Source organism: Pygocentrus nattereri, chromosome 10 (genome assembly GCF_015220715.1).
Source record: "Pygocentrus nattereri isolate fPygNat1 chromosome 10, fPygNat1.pri, whole genome shotgun sequence".
Classification (NCBI taxonomy): domain Eukaryota; kingdom Metazoa; phylum Chordata; class Actinopteri; order Characiformes; family Serrasalmidae; genus Pygocentrus; species Pygocentrus nattereri.
The window spans coordinates 26,559,294-26,579,923 of NC_051220.1; the positions used below are offsets into that span (position 1 = coordinate 26,559,294).

Genomic DNA, 20,630 nt, shown 5'->3' on the forward strand with positions numbered 1-20,630 from the left:
TGTGTGTGTGTGTGTGTGTGTGTGTGTGTGTGTGTGTGTGAAAAAACTGTTTAAAGTACAAGGGGAAAGTGTTCAGACACTTCTGTTATTTAATAAATGTTCAGTGTATATATCCACAACAGCTTTACGCACAGTGGCCGTTATTCAGTAAAGTTGCATATGGTCACATCTGATTTGTAAAATCGGACACTGACCTTTGTATTATTCATCAGTTTCTTTGGCTTAAATGTTTAAGAACCTAAAAGAGTAACTGCTAGAGTTGCAGTTAACTAACTATAGCTATTATCAGTATCATCCATAATACCAATGATAAAAAAACATATTTGTGCACATGGCAATCCAGTACAAAACTGAATGCAGATATTTGCATGCACATTGGTATAAACAAATACTGCAACTAATCCATGTTCCAATTAAAGGCATAATACATCGAGCTGTTATTTCATAATGACACCACCCCAAAACAATAGAAAATACAGCTCGATCAGAAGAATCTTGTGCGTTGCAGTAGTACAGAAGAGTGTATTTACACACCACAAATCAATAACATCAGTACTTCAGATCTATAGTCCAAGAAGTGAGTAGCTTTTTTGTGGCATTGTAGTTCAGTTTTGCCTTCAATATCCAAGGATTACAAGAGTCCCTCTTATTTCAAAATCCTACAGAAAATTTTATTGCCACGTCTGATGATCGTGTTTGCAATTCAGAGTTGTGCGCAGTGCACATGAGGCTAAGCAGAAATTAGCTAGACATTTTCCCCCAGGTAGACTGTGCCAGCAACAGGTAGAAGTGAAGCCCAGCAGCCTGTTTGCATATGCTTTGGTCTTGCCTCAAGTTAAGCCGCTTATGATAATTAAAATAATAATGATTACTATTTTATCTATTGCACTCTTAAACATTGAGATTTTATTGTGAAAACAGTTGGTGATTCAGTTCTAGATATATGCATTGGAGGTACAACCTTGTTTGCAAAAGTTGGGATGCTGTACATATTGTAAAAAAAATAAGAATGCAGTGATGTGCAAATCATTTAAAACCCTATATTTAATTGAATAATACAAAGTACCACATTTCAGATGTTGAAACTTGGAAGTTTTGTTTTCTGAAAAATATATGCCCAATTTGAATTCGGTGCCTGCAATGCATTTTAAGAGTTGCATTTTAAGACGAGGCAACAAAAGACTGGTAAGTAATGATTAAAAAAGACAAACAAAAAAAACATCTAGTAGTTAATTGGCAATATTCCAGTAAAATGATTGTGTATAAAAAAAAATTGTCTATAGTACATTAATATTATTAAAAGATTCAGAGAGTCAAGAGAACTCTCTGGATACAAGGCCAAAAAACAGTATTGGCTACTCTTGTTCTTTGGAACTTTGGGTGGCACTGTATTGGAAATTGACATGATTCTGCAGTGGAAATCACTGCACATGCTCAGGAACACTTCTGAAAACCATTGTCTAAAAACAGTTTGTCGCTGCATGCATTAAAAGATGTTGCAAAAGTGGTGAACATGCCCCCACCCCTTCTTCTTATTTGTTTTTTTTTTTTTTTTTTGGAACATATTACATGCGTCAAAATGGGCATATATTTTTCAAAAAATTTAATTTCTCAGTTTCAATATTTGGTATTTTGAATATATACTATTTTCAATTAAATACAGGCTTTACATGATTTGCACATTGCATTCTACCTTCATTTAGCAGTGTTTTTTGGAAACTGACTCCTATATTAAATAATAAAATCAAATGTGTCTGAATACGTTTCTCCTAGCTGTAGAGTGAGGGTATATGAATTTGTATGGGGGCACTGTGGCATTTGCAGTGTTGCTGTTTCTGTCCTTCGTTTTCCTCCCCTTCTCTCACAGGGGTCCCTTCACAGAACACACTGACTCACATTCCTCTTTTCTTCCTAAAAAAAAAAAGTGGTATTGATGTTTCTTGTTTGCAGGATTTGTTTGTAGATGAAGGCGTGTCTGTGTGGATGTTTTAATGATCAGAAGTGTGAAAGCACTAGATTCCTTATATCACAACTAGTTTCAGTATTCATCTCTCAGCCTCTCATTTTGTACTATATTTTTCTCCCTTTCTCTTTCTCTCCCCATAGGCGGGAAAGAAGGCAGTCAGGGCTGTGTTGTGGGTATCAGCTGATGGCCTCAGGGTCGTAGATGACAAAACAAAGGTAACTCACATCTGTATTCACTTAACTAACGTTGAATGAGTTAAATAGAGCACATTGTAGAAATTCATGTTTGTGCTCATTGCTTTTCACGTATTTTTGCTGATTACTTTTTACGTGCTCATTCTGCATTCCAATATACTACTGCTGGATGGAGTAAGAAGTATATTTGAAGTAAATCCCTCTGAAACTACTTGTAAGCTGTTTTTTTTTTTTTTTTTTTTTCTCTCTCTAACCAAAGCAGCAGTTTAATAGTTTTAATAAGAAAACTGGGCTATTGTTTTGAGCCTCTGCTCAAGGTAAACAATCCAAGCTGTACTCTGTCTTATCTGACACTGTATTTTAAACAGTCACTTCTCATGTATGGCAACTATTCCAGAAGACCTTTGGGTAATGTGGGTTTTTCTGCCACCTGGTGGTGGCAATTCGTAATGGCTAATAAATTAACCCATATTGAAGTCTGTAGAAAAGAATACAACGTAGATTGAAAATGGTTAAAATAATTTGAATGCGTTCTACTTGTCCTCCTTCCAGGATTTGATTCTGGATCAGACGATAGAGAAGGTGTCATTCTGTGCTCCTGACCGGAACTTTGAACGAGCGTTCTCCTACATCTGCAGAGATGGCACTACCCGTCGCTGGATCTGCCACTGCTTCATGGCCATTAAAGATTCAGTGAGTGCTCCTTTTTACACTGAATGATGCGCTGAAGATGAAAGACAAACACTCTTCAGTCCAACCCAGCCTGCTCATGCTTTTATTGATGATCTAAAGCGCCCTCATCTAATTACGAGTCCTTTCCAGTCTGAATGCACACTATTGACGTTCTTTCTTGTGCTGACCTTTTCTTGAGCCTTGTTCAGCTACTGCTGTCCCTGTCCTCTTCCTGAACTTAATAATGGAGTTAGCCCTGGTGCCACTGGAGCTAAATGCCCAGTGCTGTTGAATAGACTGCAGTAATCACTGACCTTCCTTCCACTGCTGTGCTAATCCTATTTCACTTAGTCACTCTGTGCTAACTTACTTTCTTAATGCAGCTTCTTGCTTTGCTGTTAGATGGGGCAAGAGTAGAAACACTGGCCTGATCCTTGTGTTCATGTGCACATGTGCGTGTTTCAGGGAGAACGCCTGAGCCATGCAGTAGGGTGTGCATTTGCAGTGTGTCTGGAGCGAAAGCAGAAGAGAGAGAAAGAGTGTGGGGTCACGGCCACTTTTGACGCCAACCGTACCACGTTCACACGCGAAGGCTCCTTCCGTGTTACCACGGCAACAGAACAGGCTGAGCGAGAGGAGGTCATGCGGCAATTACAGGATGCCAAGAAAGGTAGGTTTGTTAGTGAGAGGGACTAAAATAGAATACCTTTTTAATAGAAATCCTTTAGAAAGGATTTGGAATGAGATTGTAGTTGTCAGGTTATTCAAGTCAGCAGTACAAGATGTAAACAGGCTTAGTTATTTGGCTGGCCTTAAACAGTATGCATCTATAACATAATTGTTATCAAACTAAAGTAAAGCCATTTGCTGTCCCATTAGCACACGCAACAAAAGCACATCAGAGTGGAATACCAGCTGTGCCATGTGCTTTTTTTTTTTTTTTTTTTTTTTGGGTAAATTCAGTAACTCGGGTCACTACTTATGTCTGCAGAATCAGAAACGGTCACAGGGAGCACAGGCGGCAGCGTAGCGAATCCAGTCGCAACCTCCTCTCCTTCTTCTTCCCCACCCCTGCCTATGGCCTCTCAGGAAGCCAATCCCCATGCCATCCCGCGCCGCCATGCCCCTGTGGAGGCACTGGCACGCCAAGGCTCCTTCCGCGGCTTTCCAGCGCTGAGCCAGAAGACCTCGCCCTTCAAGCGACAGATGTCACTCCGCATGAACGACTTGCCCTCCACCATGCAGCGCAAGTCTGACTTCCCCATCAAAAATACAGGTTAGGGTTGCTGAACGCATGCAGTGTTCAGCTGTAGTGATATACAGCTCACTGTATGCATCATACTTGTTTACATATCCCAGCGCCTTAAAAACAGTCCTGTCAGTTAATGTGTGCACCAGTTTCATAAGAGTTCCTGTCCTGACCACTGAGTGCACATCAGCCAAAATTTTTGTATGCATATTTCAGAAAATATGAAGCTATGTATGTATGTACGTATGTATGTATTTTGTTCTTGGAGTTTATATGCAGATATTAGGATTCTGCTTTTTAGATAAATGCTACAAAAAACCTTTCCTTTGTCTCTCAAAAATGGCTTATGAATACATTTTGTAAACCCAGTAACAAAATGTCTGTTTAAGGTATTTCCAATAAATGAAAATAATTTTGCATTCAATTAATTTACAATTTTTTGGAATGGATACAGCCAGTATGTAGATACATGTGAGTGCATTTGCCTCAGGAAATGTGATTTGCATTGTGCCTTAGCCTGTGTTGTCCTGTCAATCAGTGCCAGAGGTAGAAGGTGAAGGGGACAGCATCAGTTCCCTCTGCACTCAAATCACATCTGCCTTCAGCGGCCCCCCTGAGGACCCGTTCTCTTCAGCACCCATGCCCAAACCCGCCTCTTCCCCACAATCACCAGCTGCACCAGGTCAGAACCAAAAATTCTTGTGCGGTCACACTTCTGCAAGAACTCTTCTTCTTAACATGTCGTATTTTTTTTTTTCTTTATGCATATGGAATAAGTTTGTTTAAACATGAAAGATATATAGATTTTTGTGTGTGTCTGTGCCATACATTGTTTTCAGTCTCTAATTTATTCTAATGTCTAATGCTGTAGTAAATGGCTCAGCTTCTGCCTTCCCTGCTCCTGCTGTCACTGTCACTGCTGCTGCTGCTGCTGCTGCTGCTGCTGCTAACCCCCCGACCTTGCCACCCCCATTACCAGCCAGAGACACTAACCCCTGGGCCAAGAACCCTGCTGCACCCCCTGCTCCTGCACATCCAGGTAAGAATGCTTAGATGCTCTGTTCACACCTGCTATTAACGTGCATCCTGGGCATTCTGATCATAAACAGACAGTGATGAGTGCAGATATGAACAGGGTCCAGTGTGTCTCAGAGACGCATTGTGATCCAATCTCTCAAACCACCTTTGGAGGTGGTCAGGGATGCATATGACCACATAACATTTATAGTGTGAATGCTAAAGCCTCTGATAATCCTTAACAACAAAGAAAGTTGGCCATAATTAACTATAGCAGAGCTAAAAGTAATGGTGCAGTGCAGTTTTCCTCTCTACCATTTGTTTATAAAATGCTTTAGCAGTTCTGAGCTAAATGTGTGTAACAGCTTCAACATTTACACAAACGATGGACATTTCTGTCTGACAATAAAGACACAGTGAGAGTCTGACGTAGTAGATGTGGGTTGTACCCTTCCTCCAGCCACGATGTCTGATCACAAGTGGTCACTCGGGGTGTGTTTGAGACAAATGAAATGCTGGGTGTAAACAGATCTTGCTGTCCATGTGCGATCGAGACTGATGTTGATACCATATGCGAACTGGGCCAGAACTCAAGCTCCCTGTCAATGAAGTAGAGAACAAATTATGAAATTGGTAGTGTAATTCATAGAGGTCTCCAAATTTCTTTTGTTTGACAACTCCTAATGCAGTAGTAATCAAATCTGCTCCTAGATCTCCCACACTGTGCACAATTTGCCTCCAGCCCTGATTTATCACACATACTCTAGCTAATGGGCTTGTTTGAGAGGAACTGTACTTTGCCTTGATGGTCGTTGAGAGTAGCTGGTCGCATTTTGGGTTGGATAGCCTAAAAGAAAGGACAGTTTAACTGGCAGCACTCGGTGTTAGCCGGCAGCTCTCACAGTCTTCACTTATTAGATATTCCTTTACTTTGAAGAATTCAATTCAGTTTTTTTTCCCCACATGAAACCACAGACACTACACATTTAATACATGCTGAGTTTCTTGGTGTGGATGATGAGCAAAGAAATTGTGTGTCACAATGCATGCATCACCGTATTTTGATTTACAGACAAAATATGCTAGTGGTGCCAATACTTTTCATTAAAAAATATGAACATGATTTTTATTCAACATTTCACACCTTAAACTGCACTAAATCTGATTAAACAGGATTAATTATGCTCTCTTTGTAATGAAACATGCAGTGACAATATCCATGATGTGCTCAGAAATGCATATAGGTTTTCACAGTAGTGGTAATGGGCTGTGTCGCCAAGCTGTCTCTCAGCTTGCGCAGCCAGATACTGAGCAACTGCGGTGTATGGCTCTGAAAAAGGAAGCCGTTTCAGTCCCATAGTTATGACATATGTCATTGTGACACATCAGTGGCACCAATGCCCGTCTAACAAAGTAATCTAAAAGGCATGCACTCTACCAACTAGTGTGGTGTTCATTCAAAGAATCCTAATAATTGACTTCAGAAAACCTTGATTTAGCTGGATGGAATAAATTGGAGATGAAACAAACAATGCAGGAAGAAAAGACTTTTGACTGCAGATGATTTATAGTTACCTATAGGCATCTATTTTGCCCCTGTGTTCTTTTTGATTGTTGTTTACTCAAGGTAAATAATAGTGTTTTTTTTTTTTTTTTTGCTTTGTCTTCAAAGGGGGTGACTGGCCCAGTCCTACACCTGCAGTGGTGGCTCCTACTGCAGCGATTGCACCTCTCACCGTCCCCACAGCCTCTCATAAGCGCACGCCGTCTGAGGCTGACCGCTGGCTAGAGGAGGTGTCCAAGTCTGTACGAGCCCAGCAGCCTGGGGCCAGGACCACTACTCCTCCCACCCAGCAGCCCTTCTCCGCACCCATGCCTGTCCCTGTAGCTTCTGCTGCCCCTGTAGCCTTCATGCCCCCCATGCCCTCAACTGTGCCCAGTCTGCCCCCACACCAGCCTGCCTTTCACGCCCAGACACCAGCCTCGTATCCAATGGCCAACGGGCTCCCCTACGCCCAGCCAAGTGTACCCGTGGTCGGCATCACCCCTTCTCAAATGGTGGCCAACGTCTTTGGTTCGGCTTCGCAGACCCAGCCAGTGCCAGTGCCTGTGCCTGCACCTGTTCCCCAAACCCACACACTACAGCCCTCGCCTTTCTCTACTCCACCTCTGGCGCAACTGGATGCCCGAGGTGTGGGAAGCCCATTTGGCAAACCCCCCTTGCCTCCAGTGGCAAATCCAACAGTGTTTCAGCCACCCAATGGTAACGCTACGTTCAATGGCGCAGACAGCTGGCCGGCTGCCTCCTCCTCAGCCCCTCCTCTGCCAGCACAGCACCAGGCTGATGCCTTTGAGGCTCAGTGGGCAGCCTTGGAGAGCCGTTCAAGGCAACGCACCACCCCTTCACCCACAAACCCCTTTTCAAGTGAGCTCCAAAAGACCTTTGAGATCCAACTGTAAAAAAATACATACTCTGGGGTACGTGAGAGTCAAGAAGCTGGCGTAGACATATGAAGGAGAAAATGGATAGAGGGTGTGTGGGGAGGGATTAAGAGACGGGACCCCTTTGACACTCATACCACTTCAGCTGAATATTTGTCTCATTCCCTTGCTGTCTGTCAGTCTGTGTCAAGTGTTAAGTGTGAGCTGACAAGGAGGAATTCAGAGGCCAGCAGTAAACGTGGGGAGAAGTCAGTGATGCGCAGGTTCTTTTTTCATTCTGTCTGGTGCAACTGTGTCCGTGTTGGAGATGGAACTGGATCAAGAGCTGACAATGCCTCTTGACCTTTAAAAGGAAAAAAAAATGCAGCCTGATTTGGAAATGGACCCTTGCAGCTATACATTCTTGATTTCTTAATCCTGCCTCCGTGCCCTTATCTCCCCATAGTCCAGCTCACAGCACCCTGCCCCCCGCCCCCACCCCCCACCCCAAACGTGGGGAAGAACGACTGCTCCTTCAATCAGAAGGTCAGAGGCACTGAGTGAAGAACTGAGCTTCCAGATTTGAGAAGTTTTCATAAAACTTCCTAATCAGAAGAAGAAATGAAAGAATGCCAAAATCTTTATTTTTATGCATTAAGTATATTTTAAATAGCTTTGGAATATAACAGAAAAGTTGTAAGTAATCTTGCCAAAGGTGCAGGCTAGCTACAGTGGAAATGATTTTGTGTGTATACAGGAAATGAACATATATAGATATATCTATAGAAATTTAAATATATATTCATTATTATACACATTGAGGTTTTAACTTGTATGTGCTATATAAAGAGAGACTGAGAGTGAAGGCAGTTTTTGTTTTGGTTTTTTTTAAATTGCTGTGCATCACATCCCATTTTGAATCCCTCTGTAAATAACAAATCACTGCAACTACAATCATCTTGGACTGGGAGATCCATCAGTGCTCTCATTCTTTATCTCTGGCATTTTATTTTGTTATTTTGTACCATAGTGCTCAGTATTTTGATTTTTTTTTTCCACTGTCTATATAATTGAATGTTTTTAGGGTTTTGGGGGGCTTTTAAAATTAATTTCAACACTATTGACAATGTCCTCTCCAGCCAATCGTTTTGAAGTTATCTCTGCATATTGCACAAGCACTATTCTAGTTGATTTGGCCATTTGGTTGAGGAGGCTCACCTTGTGCCATTAGTGAGCCATAATACCACCAAACAGCTGAGATGATACAACCTGTGGTTTTAAACTGGTTGCATTTAGGAGATGTCAAAAGGTTATTGGAATGTCTTCTTTTTATCAAACCTGTGGAGATCTTTTGTTCTGTTTTAGCTTTTTTTTTTTTTTTTAATTATTTGTTTGTTTGTTTGTTTTTCTCCTCATTTTGTAAGTATTTCATTATTTTATTCCACTTCTTTCCAGAAAAAAGTACATCTAAAAGATTGAATAAAATGATGGTGGTGGAGGACAACAGTTAAACACGTATCTCTTGTTCTTTTTGAATGGTGTGATTGTATGACGGTTAGTCTACAAAATGCAAATTTGAACTATTTTATGAATCTGTTTCTTAGGTAAATTTTGATTTGATTGACTGAATAAATATATATGGCACTTGACTGGACTCTGCACAACTTAAACAGACTTAACCAGGTCTTAAAAGGGGAATTTACTGGATCATCACAAGTTACTCTTTATTGAATTACCATTCAGTTTTCTGTGTGAATTGTATATTTATCAGAGTTTGGGGTTTAGCTTGTGTTATTGAAGGGGGGGGTCCACCAATTTTTCATAATTCAGCCATTTATCTACCATGTAAGCAAATTAATTCAGAGTGGTTTGATGTGAAAAGGTTCATTGTTGAGAAACTCCAATTTTTATACAGTAGTAGTGATGGGAACTGGGGTCATGAAGGCTGCAGCACAAACTTATCCTGTATACTTGAAAATGACAGTGAACCTGTACATGGCTTCTGAGTTTTATTTTTGAATATAGAATTTTGGGAATTGTAAAATAATAATTCTGATTATTCTGAAGGAAGAAATGGGCACTCTTTTGTCTTAGAACACCTTATTGTAAAACAAAATCTTGGGCTTTAGGCAGCATATTCATAACTATTTCATAGAGCTGGGTGATTGATTGAATTTTAATTTATAACTCTGGCTTCTGATGATTAAGATAAGACTAGGGAATAACCGTTATTGTGCCCTGTTCCATTTCACACTGATGCTCTTGTTTTGTCTTGTTATGAATCTAACGCACCCCTTTCTCTGTCAGTGGGCCACTTTTGCCCCTTTCTAAAAGCCCAAACTTAAGTTTAAATAAGTGCATGATGTTTCCAAAGTCAATGAGTAATCATGTAAAATAATTGTGATTATGATTTTTGCTGTGATCAAGCAGCCTTATCATTTCGTCTAATAACTTTGTGTGGTAGATCTTAGAAACATTACACATGAATGTCTAGTTCCAAGCAGCACCACTGGGGGCAATTGCGACGCGTTCGTTAGCATTTCACATGCAAACACTCAGAATGACTTCATCAGAATCAATTACACACATTAAATAAAAATTCGGTGGATTTGCCCTTTAACCGGTTTGCCATAATCCTTCCTCTAGCTGTGGGGGCGCTGTGGCGCGGATGCCGCACGTTGTTCCTTGGTAGATATAGAGGAGGAAGAAGAGGCGGTGCAGCTGTTCATTATCCCAAGCGAAGCGAGTGTGTGCGGGAGAGTGCGTGTTTGGATCGACTCAGCTCCTGGTGAGTAGCCTGGTTAGCTGTGTGTGTTACATGGCCACTCCGCGGCTGAGGAGCTATGAAAGGATCTGGTGCTGTCAGCGTTTGTGCGGTAATTCCGTAAAGCTGATTTACGCAGCAGTGAGCGTGCGGACGAGCGGCTGTGCGGTCCTCCCTCAGCGGCCAGCCAGCCTGAAGAGCTGCAGCGGTAACGCATCCGATCATAGTGCTGTGAAAATAAGATAAACTCCGTTTAGACTCCGTTTACAGCGCTGTTAGTTCAGTTACGCTCTTGAAGGCGGCGGTTAGGTAGGCTGAGGAGAATGCGACGAAGCTGAAGTCGCTTCAATAAATAAACAGGACTGGAAATACTTTAAATATCGCATTGGAGTTTGAAGGGGGATCCCAAAAATCCGTGTAATTCAGTGGTTGAGATGTTAAACTGTGATAAGAAATGTTGCTTGTACAGAAACTGCTTTTTTCCCCAGTGGTGAAGAACCAGAATTCCAGATATATTAAAGCTGAAATACAGTCATTTATCTGCTTTCCAAAACGAACCTACACGTGTCTTCGCAGTGTTTGTATATAGCGCTGTTAATGGTAAAGAGGTTTATTTGGGGATTGTTTGGCGTTAGAAGGCACCATAATAGTAATGGCTTTAAACGAAAGTACGTTTTAGGCCAAAGATTAGTTTCAAAACTATCGCAGAGCGGTGTCTCAGGTATCAGACAACGTATCAGTAGCCAGTTAACGTTAAAGGTTTGTCACGGGGTGCTTTGTAGCGACGTTAACCCAGATGTTTTGGACGTCTGGTTCCAATCAACACCTCTGTGGAAAAACTCTGCTTTAAGTTTCTCTACAGCGGAGCATTTCACGCCAAACTCTGAAATTAAGCCTTACTGTAAAGACGGATTTACTTTTACGGATTTTAGTAGGTGTAACCACCAATTTCAGAGCCGTGTTTGTCGGTGAATGTAGTTAGCCAACTAGCTAGCTAAGGTCCCTGTGAGTCTCTGTGTGAACACTGTACTTAGACGTTGAAGGCCAGTTGCTACATGTTATAGAGTGGTAACAGTCCGCTCGCGTTAAAGTTTTTCAAATTTTCTGAGCAATTCAGTCCTTGAGATGTAAACAGTCGTTCCCAGCGGTTTGATGTGAAGTGGTTCGTTGTAGAGAAAGCTACAGGCTCAGGTTTCTTTACAGTGCTGGTGATGGGAGCCAGGGGTCGCCGTGTCTAAACACGGATAAAGCCATTTAATTTACTGTCCAAAACCACCAGTGAGCCCACATGTCTTCTGAGTTTTTATATGTAATGTTGATGATGGTAAAATGGCCATAAATCTAAAAAAATATATATATATTTCTTTAGGGACTATTTTGCCTCAAATTTTTGCCTAACCATTTTGTTAGATGTTAAACTCTTCAGATGTCTGGTTCCTATTACCACCGCTGTGAACAGTTCTGTTTTGGCAAGTTTCTCTAAAATGTATTTTATGTGCACTACACATCAAACTAGTCTGAATGACAATGTTTGCATCCCAATTATTTAATTATGTTCAGTTTTTGAAAATTCAATGGAGTTTCCCTTTAACTTTCACAACGTTAAGTGGAAGCTGTCCAAGGCCTCGCTGTGATATAGCTGCTCCTCTCTGTTGGAATGTTTTCCATGTTTTCTTAGCATGTGTGTTTTGTATTGCCATTTGCACGAAGCATTCAATTTGTCCTACGTTGTTTGGTGGTCCTTAGCTTTAGTTTGTGATTCACGGTGCAATTTATATCCTTGTTCTGTATGTCCAAGCAGGGAGCTGCTGCAACTGCAAAGATGTCTCGACAGAGTACCCTCACTGCAGCAGTGGCAACCATGTTAGGAGCCACACTTGGAGGCCTGCTCCTATGGCACACCATATACACACAGAAGAGAAAAGCCCTGAAAAGCCCCAAAAAGTCTGACCCCTTACCTGTAGAGCAGCTTGGACCATTGGAATTCAGTCCAACCCCAGTTCAGCTTTCACAACCGAAGTCAGCGGCACCACAAACTCCGAAACGTATTTCGATGCCCTCTGTGGAGAAGTTGCTGGAGGTGCCGGCGGTGGTTGTGAGCTCAGTAGAAGAATGGGAAGAACACTGGCCGTCATTCCAAAAGGACCTAAACGTCTTCCCTGTCCTGGGTTTGGACTGTGAATGGGTAAAGAGCATGCGTGTAAGAGGGGTTCTACAAGTGTTGGGAGTTCAAATCCCCTGTTCTTGGAATTTGTCCTCCTTCACAAGGTGTTTGTTTTACCCCTAGGTGTCCATCAAAGGCAAAGCATCTGCAGTCTCCTTGCTCCAAATTGCCACATACTCTGGCCGATGTATGCTGGTCAGATTGCTGGCATTTCGCAATGCCCAGCTGTCTCTGCCCAAAGGCCTCCTGCAGGTCCTGCAGGACCCTCATGTGCTGAAGGTGGGGGTGGGCTGTTATGAGGATGGCAAGCGCCTGGCCTACGACCATAGCTTGGCTCTTGTGTGTGTGGTGGACTTGCGCTACTTAGCCCTTAGGCAAAGGTAATAAATAATACTTTAGTATCAGTTTTTATGCGTTTGATGACAAACATGACAAATATTATCCATCACCTATCATTTGTTTAATTTTCAGTCAAAATGGCCATTAGGAGAAATTTGTTATTCATTTTTCAAGCAATATTATTTCCAAAATTAAAGTTCAATAAATGAATACAAGATATTACAGAACAACCATGCAAGACCTGGCAGATCACCAAACTGTCACCGTCGGCTAAAGTACTTGATCAGTATTTTAAAGGATTCATCTTTGAGAGGTAGAAGAAAATCAGGCTTCACTCTTACTTCAGATTTGAGAATGTCCACAGATGTTTCTGTCTGTGGGAGGACAACTGAATCTGAAAAGATGTGCAGCTGTCAATAAGCCATTAGTAAGAAAAAGAACTAGACAAAAATAAGAATTTGAAATGCAACTGAAACTGGACATCAGGTATAAGGTAAGGTTTTATGGGCTAATGGGTCTAAATTTATTATTAGGATGACTCAAATAATGAGAGGCAAAAATGCAGCCAGCCTCTGAGACAGAACTTTGAAGGTTTAGAAAAATATCATCGCACATTCTTTGGAAAACTGACAAGTCTCCCAAAAAGAATGGAAGCTGTAATAAATGCACAGGATGGACACTGAATACAGGAAAAACTATACAATTATAATGAATTGTAGGAACTTCTATGTAATTTTCTGTTAAGTAACTTTGTTTATTGGACACTGTGAAATCAATAACATGTTTATTGACTGAAAATAAAATTAATGAAGGGTGGTCTCTGAATTTTGCTCGGTACTGTATATGAAATGGGCCTACAGTGGTCTGTTCTACAGTGGTAGAGGCCACATAAGGTTTTGTTCATTTTATTTTTAGCATTGACCTTAATGCTGCCTTTTTTATTTATTTATTTTTATAAAAGTGTTGTCAGTATTCAGGCTGAGTCGTGAAGTTACTGCAGGCATGTACATCAGTATAAAGACAGTTTTGCTTTCTGAAATGTTGGTGAGATGAGTTTGTGACTGTGTGCTTATGTCTGAATGGTGCAGGTATGCAGCGCTGAACAATGGGCTGAGTCTGAAGTCTCTGGCTGCAGACCTGCTCAACGTCACCCTGGACAAATCACTGGAGCTGCGCTGTAGTAACTGGGAAGCCGAGCACCTGACCCAGCAACAGGTGGGTTGTACTGAACACTGAGCAGTTTTGTAAATGTTTTCTCTGTTGCTCTTCTGAAATACCATCTAACTCTGAGAAAATGATCTTTCCAGGAGTTTGAAAAATCCAGTCTTTATTTAGAAGTAACAAAGAATGTGAAAATCATTCTGGATTCAGCGGTGTCACACTAAACACTAAACTTCCTTTGAGAGCTGCAATTTGCTGTTGGTGCTATAAATGCTTCTGATGTAAATTAGATCTTGGTCCCTTTGTCTGAGATGGGTTCTGATTGCCCACTCTCGTTGCATTTTGTATTTGATGGCCATCGTTCAGAATCCTCCTGTTTCCTGACCAAAGCGTGAAAGCTGCTCCTTTGTTGTTGGGACCTTTCTTTGTAACTGTGATAAGTCTTTTGGGATGCAGTAGTTAACTTAATCTGATGAGGCCTGACCCAATTTCTCATTTTTGGGAAAGACCACTTATGTCTTGCATAACTATTATGTATTTATTTATTCAGTGTTTGTAGATGCTGTAGAATCACAAACAGAAAATATTGATGTACAAACATAAACCATGCTGCTTCTCGAGTCTCTTTGTGCTGTCTACATTTGGATTCAGTACAGTTTCATTCAGCAGAAAGAAATGTGCATCGTTAGAGCTGACTGCACTTTATTAAATGTAAATGTCCTGGCTGACCTTATAGACGTCTCATCTCTTTGCATGTGTAGATGCTGTACGCAGCACGTGATGCCCAGGTGTCCGTTGCCCTCTTTCTCTACATGCTGGGCTTCCACTCTGAGCCCTGCCTGTTAAGTGAGGGAGAGACCACCTACTCAAAGCTGGCCTCGCACTGCCATGGTCTGGTGGACGTACCCTTTAGGACCCACAGTGAAGGAGAGGAGGGTGAACGCAGGCGCAGAAACCGCAGGGCCCTTGTCGACAGCCCCAAGTCTGGAGACCAGCAAGTACCAGACCCCCGCAGAAACAAGCGCAAACCTCTTGGTGTTGGGTATTCAGCCAGGTATAGCTGTTTATAACTCTACAATGTCTGGTTAAGGCAATAGGTTGCTGAAAGGTCAAATTTATAACATAATATTTTACACATCAGCGGTCAGCCAAGTTTCCTTCTTAAATTTTTCACATCTTTTAAGCACATTCATTTTGCAGCTACTGCGCCTAATGCTCTTAACAGAATGGACAAGTGTATCTCAAAGCTAAAAACAGTATTAGTAGCCACCTTGAAGCCTGAATGTTGTCCATTATATAGATAATCAATGCCATACAATATTGTAACTGCATTGCAGAACTAAAGAACTAAACTTAAGATGCCCTCTTTTTCTGTGACCATTTTTCTTTGTGTGCCTTTTAGTAGCATGTGCAGAAATCAAACCTTGCCCTTTTTCCCTTCCCAGGAAATCCCCCCTGTATGATAATTGCTTCCTTCATGCACCTGATGGCCAGCCACTCTGTACATGTGATAAGAAAAAGGCAAAATGGTATCTGGACAAAGGAATAGGAGGTACATCACAGACAAACTGACTCAGTGTTTCTTTTGTGGGCTTGTTTTTTCCTCCCTAAAATTTCTGCATAATTCATTCGTTGATGTAACAAATTAGTGGTGTGCAATATGGCAAAATATTAAAAATAAACCACTTTCACAATATCTAGACACATTCTGGTACTAGAAACATTTATTTTTACTTTTTTGTAATAAAACATGCAGTTGGTCAGTGTTCTGTTAGTGCTGTTGATATCCACAATATGCTTCATATGTGGGTGGGATGTCTCTCCCTCTCCTCCATCACTCGGTATGTTTCTAGCCAATACGGGCATCTGTTAGCTTACTTAACCGAATTGGCAGGTAGTCTTCTCCTCAAAGCCTGTTGAACTGTCTCTAATTCAACACGATTGGACAGTTTAAGAGATGCAGTAACTGGCTTCATTTGTCTCAGAGGAAACTCCTTCTGCCCTTCAGCCGTTCAGCTTGACAACAGTGTGTTGAAGACGAACTGGTTAGTGGGTGGATTTGGCAGAGGCTAAATTGAGAGAAAACTGTGTTTTTAAAAAGAAACCAACAGTATAACAGAGTTTATCATGATAATGATGAAACATTGTCCACCTCTGAAATAGTTTTTCAGAATGTTTAATTGCATTGCATTGTAGAGATACCATTTAGAAGAATTATGACTTAATGATTCTCTTGAATGGTGCATGTCGTCTTTGTCGTAAAAATATATGTATTTTTAGTTTTGTATTATTTATTTTAATTCTCCTTTAAGCAGCATTATTGTGCATGACATGAGAATAGTTTGTTCCACAATCTCATTAAATGAGAGTCTGCAGAGTGTTGATGGGTGCCTCTGCCCTGTTTCTCAGAGCTGATGAGCGAGGAGCCCTTCATCGTGCGTTTGCTGTTTGAACCATCAGGTCGCCCCGACTCTCAGAAGGACTATTACCTAACGGCCAAGGAAAATCTGTGTGTGGTGTGTGGAAAAGCGGAGTCCTACATCAGGTTTGTCCTCTGTTGCTATAGTGTGTCCATGCCCAGTTCTTCAGCTGACTGTCCATGCATATGTCCAATCTGGCATGTACATCCAATAGAAACCACTAGATTTAAGGTTTTGTTAAGAGGCCCCATGCATTTTGTCATTGTAAGTAGAGAAATTCTCCAGCGGGCTCTGCTGTTTTCTTTCCATTAGAAAGAACATTGTTCCACATGAATACAGACGCCACTTCCCAGCTGAAATGAAAGACCACAACTCCCATGACATCCTGCTGCTGTGCACTTCCTGTCACGCAGCGTCCAATGTGTATGACGGCTTCCTTAAACAGCAGCTGGCTGATGAGTTCGCGGCCCCTCAGGGCTGCGAGGAGGGTGTGAGGATGCTGGAGGACTCAGGCCGTCGACGGGTTCGTTCGGCTGCACGTGCCCTCCTCAGCGCTGGCGAGAGCATGCCGGACTCCAGACGGAACGAGCTCCAGACAATCGTCCGTAATTTTTTCTTGAAAGAGGAGGAGCAAGACAGCGAGGTCACAGATAAGATGCTGCAGACAGCTGCAAACCTGGAAACCAGGTGAGGAAAAGTGCATTAGTCCTGTACCTTTTCAAAATGATTTTGGTTCTCTACTGAAGAAATCGCTTGTATGTATTCATACAGTCCAACAGAATCTATTTTAACATCTGACTTTCCTTGCGAGTGTTGAATATAAATAGCAAGTACCTTAAAAGAAAGCATGTTTATTGAATATGGTAGTGAAATAATAGTTCCGTGATGTTTCTTTCTTTGCTCCAGTGGCAGGTAAAACATTGTACATTTTGACATTCACTGTTTATTAACCTCTTATAACCAGTTATAACCCCATGTTTTGCCACACACATCTGTTACTTAGAAGTAGCTCAGCTGGTTTGCGATGAAGTCCCTGGAGTTACTGAATAATGAGCCTTGGACCTGCCAACCTTTACACATTGTGTTGCAGATGCATAGTCTGACTGATTTGTGTCACTGAACTAAGAACAAACTTGGTGACAGCTGAGTTCAGTTGTGCTCATGCAGTATTCAAATCTAACAGCAAGAGACTGCAGCGTGTAGCTTTCTGAAAAACCAAAGAATAAGAGTTCAACCAGTCATAGCAGTGGGTTCAGTCATTTCAAGAGACTACATATCGATAGCAACACCAAAAGTTTGTCGCTGTCGTTTCCCCTCTTCACTCCGTCTGGCTGGGAAGGTGGTGCTTTTTAACTACTTTGCAAAGGTAAATGGGTTGGAGTGGGTGTGGAAAGTTCAAATTGTGAATTAACGTCTCAGACCTGTCAATAATAATATAAAAAGTGCACTCCCTCCTCCGGTCATTAACCATTTGCCCTTGTGTACATTTTCTAAGGATTTTCATCTAACTGTTGTCTAGAGTTGTTTGTGGTGTTATTACTATGAATTGTGTGAGAGAGAGAGATGTTGGTCTTTTCTGTTTAGATTGTTCAAATGACTTTTTCTGCCATTTTCTTCCATTCAATTAGCATTGGGTGGAACTGAATTATGGATAAATTAGTGCTGAGTATTCAAGTATCAGACACAATATGCTCCTGATAAACGGATATAAGATGAAAGCCTGAGTTCTCCGACATTATCTCTTAAAGGACCATTGTCTGGGAGACTGTCAGTCATTTTGCGCTCTGATATGCCCATGCACTTGTGAGCAGGAAGCAGCTTGGAATTTTTGGAGCAAATTTACTTGATTATTGATTCATATCTATTTCTTGAATAGCATTTCCGTGCATATCTTTACTGTTAAAATGAAATACTAAACATTTTAAAGCCATGTTGACAAGGGCTTTAAACCTAAATAAGCAAAAGTTTTGATGTACCTGACTTCATACAGCTTTGACTCAATGTGCCTTTTATGTGCCGTCTCCTGGTGTGAAACTCTTTTTGAATGGAGTAAAGGCATGATGAAAGAATATAAGAAGGGGAAGTGCAGACCTACGCCACCTGCTGGTTGCATTCAGAAAATTCTGAATCACCTTTCATGCTGCCATAGTGAAATTTTTGAGAATGGATTAGTAATTTTTGAAACAAGCACAGTAGCAGTGCACACAGTATAATAGCGGAATACTTGGAGGAGCAATTGAACTGTGAAGATTGGAATACAATTGAAATACAAAACCAAAGCCTCAGTGCAAGTGTTGCTTTGTGTTACATGGATGCTCTGGAGTCTAAACTACCTCTGCCTTTTAAAGTCAGTTAATCATGTGCATCATTGACGGTGTTGAATGGCATGTTGTACAACATGGAATGTGCATCACCACCTCAGTTAATTGTTAACCTATGGTAACACAAACAGCAGAGGATCACTTTCCTACACAGACAGCAACATCTAACCGTTGGAGAGCCTACCTTATAACCTATGTTTCTCATGGGATTTTGCTGCAGAGCAGCTGGAGCAGGCTACAGGATAAGGCTTTGACAGATGTAAGGGAAAATCATTAGTAGAGTTTATTCGAATATTGACAAATTAAAATTTTACATTCTGTGGAAAAATACTGGCTGTAGTATGTATACTGGGTACCGTGAAAGCTTTCTGATCATTGTTTAGAGGGGGGAAAAAATGGATGGTTTAAATGTAAATAGCTTAGAAAATTTGCATAACACCCCAAATGTACATAACACCCAAATTTGACTTATAATTCACTGTAATAGCATGATCCTCAGTAATTCCTGTCCACTCTGGCATCTGTGCCATCTGTTTTAAAGATAAATCCACTGCGTCTCTGTATGCTTGCAGGATTTTTAATGAGAATTACGTGCCCCACGGGTTGAAGGTTGTGCGGGCGTACGCTGAGCATGGCCTGCAGGGTCTGATCGATTTGGAACACCGTTGGCGCCAGCACTTCCTATCCAGCATGCAGCCCAGCTTCTTGCCCCCGCTCTGGTCCGTCGACCACAACCACGAGAAGTACCTACGCAAATATGTAAAGGACCTGGTCATAAACCTGAACTGACCCCTCGTGCTCCTCTGTCACACAGCAGACTTTTGCAGTTTCTCCCTGCAGGTAGGAGGGTTGCTGCGATGTGGGGTCAGACCCAGGTGGTCTCTCCCCAGTCCTGTGATGTCATTTCAGTGTGTTCCAAAGAGAGAGACTTGGCTGGTTAGTGTCAGACCTGATACTGAATACTGTATGAAAGAAGCCCAGCTCTAGTTCACAGACTGGCTGTAGATGAACTGAAAAAGCAAGCCAGAGGTTCTCAGACTTGGACTTGGAAGTCACTGCGGTGAATGATGGATCACTAAGCAAGACAAAGGGGAAAATATAAGAAAGATGTGGGTTAAAGACATGTGCACACTCCTTTAGAAGGGGAAGATAAGAATGTGGTGGGAGAACAGTTCTCAGCTTGAAATGATTTTGATATATTTTAAACAGCTCAAACCGGCCCCACGTTTCTTAAAAATAAGTTTAAAAAAATGATATAGGTAGAAGTTACTGCTGGTTTGTGGCCCTATTAAATATTTTGAATGTGTGTGGTAAATCAGTTGTTTTGCCTTGTGGGGCTTTTGACTGTGGTCACGATACCCTTTTTTTTGACCCATATATGAAGAATTGGTGTTATACTATTTATGTCGATCTTTTATAATAGATTTGATATGACTATTAACTGGACATCTCCTTGAGGTTAACTTATCTGGGAATTTTTGGAACGCTGAGCTCTCCGGCCTTTTTTTTTTTTTTTTTTTTTTTTTTTTTTGAATGTAGGTTTGGAAGGATGTGGCCACTCCTCTAGTTTGTATTGTTCCCTGTCAGTCAGGACACCTCAGAGAGTAACTGTTAGTGCTTCTTTCCCCCTGACTTTAGTAGAGGAAAGTCCATCAGTTGACCAGTCCTTTATCGACAACATTCAATGGTGTGTAAGTTTCATATTTAACTATCATCTATAACTATTTATCTATAAAGTTTTGTACAACCAGAGAGATTCAGCCCTATGAGCATTAATACATGAAGACCCAGAAACCCACAATCCTTTAACAAGACACTGATTTCCACCTTGAACTAAAGAAACACTGTGGTTTGTCCTTTTTATTTACATTTGTCCAGATGTAACCCCTTTAAAAGCTGCAGTGTTTCCTTAAACATTTAATAAAATTATTTAATGTTGATG

The 20,630-nt window shown here is 41.3% G+C and overlaps 2 protein-coding genes across 8 annotated transcripts in view; both read left to right on the forward strand.

Annotated features, from left to right (window-relative positions):
* numb (NUMB endocytic adaptor protein) overlaps positions 1 to 9,031 on the forward strand; it is a 43,825-nt gene extending 34,794 nt beyond the window's left edge. For 2 of the 5 annotated variants that reach the window (XM_017699742.2, XM_017699743.2), the window contains 7 exons: positions 2,107 to 2,181; positions 2,713 to 2,853; positions 3,298 to 3,502; positions 3,824 to 4,108; positions 4,620 to 4,763; positions 4,953 to 5,120; positions 6,771 to 9,031. In XM_017699742.2, coding sequence (XP_017555231.1) covers positions 2,107 to 2,181; positions 2,713 to 2,853; positions 3,298 to 3,502; positions 3,824 to 4,108; positions 4,620 to 4,763; positions 4,953 to 5,120; positions 6,771 to 7,558 — 1,806 coding nt within the window. In that variant the 3' untranslated portion in view covers positions 7,559 to 9,031. The remainder of the gene's footprint in view (positions 1 to 2,106; positions 2,182 to 2,712; positions 2,854 to 3,297; positions 3,503 to 3,823; positions 4,109 to 4,619; positions 4,764 to 4,952; positions 5,121 to 6,770) is intronic. The other 3 variants (XM_017699745.2, XM_037541694.1, XM_017699744.2) reach the window with 2 other exon arrangements.
* Positions 9,032 to 10,226: 1,195 nt separating this feature from the next.
* Positions 10,227 to 20,628, forward strand: exd2 (exonuclease 3'-5' domain containing 2). 3 transcript variants are annotated; one of them, XM_017699751.2, is made up of 9 exons: positions 10,227 to 10,307; positions 12,085 to 12,483; positions 12,571 to 12,827; positions 13,875 to 14,001; positions 14,709 to 15,001; positions 15,393 to 15,499; positions 16,357 to 16,492; positions 16,680 to 17,054; positions 19,261 to 20,628. In XM_017699751.2, exons 2-9 carry the CDS (start codon positions 12,106 to 12,108, stop codon positions 19,475 to 19,477), a joined length of 1,890 nt encoding a protein of 629 aa, XP_017555240.1. In that variant the 5' UTR covers positions 10,227 to 10,307; positions 12,085 to 12,105; the 3' UTR covers positions 19,478 to 20,628. The 3 variants fall into 3 exon arrangements, with proteins under 3 accessions (XP_017555240.1, XP_037397874.1, XP_017555241.1); XM_037541977.1 differs by having other exon boundaries at positions 12,085 to 12,468; XM_017699752.2 differs by having other exon boundaries at positions 10,231 to 10,307; positions 12,082 to 12,483.
* The last annotated feature ends 2 nt before the right edge of the window (positions 20,629 to 20,630 follow it).

Coding starts and splice junctions, on each gene's coding strand:
- exd2 (XM_017699751.2), top strand. CDS start 12,106: ATGTCTCGACAGAGTACCCTCACTGCAGCAGTGGCAACCATGTTAGGA. Junction 12,828..13,874: donor TACTTAGCCCTTAGGCAAAG/GTAATAAATAAT, acceptor TGAATGGTGCAG/GTATGCAGCGCTGAACAATG. Junction 15,002..15,392: donor GGTGTTGGGTATTCAGCCAG/GTATAGCTGTTT, acceptor TTCCCTTCCCAG/GAAATCCCCCCTGTATGATA.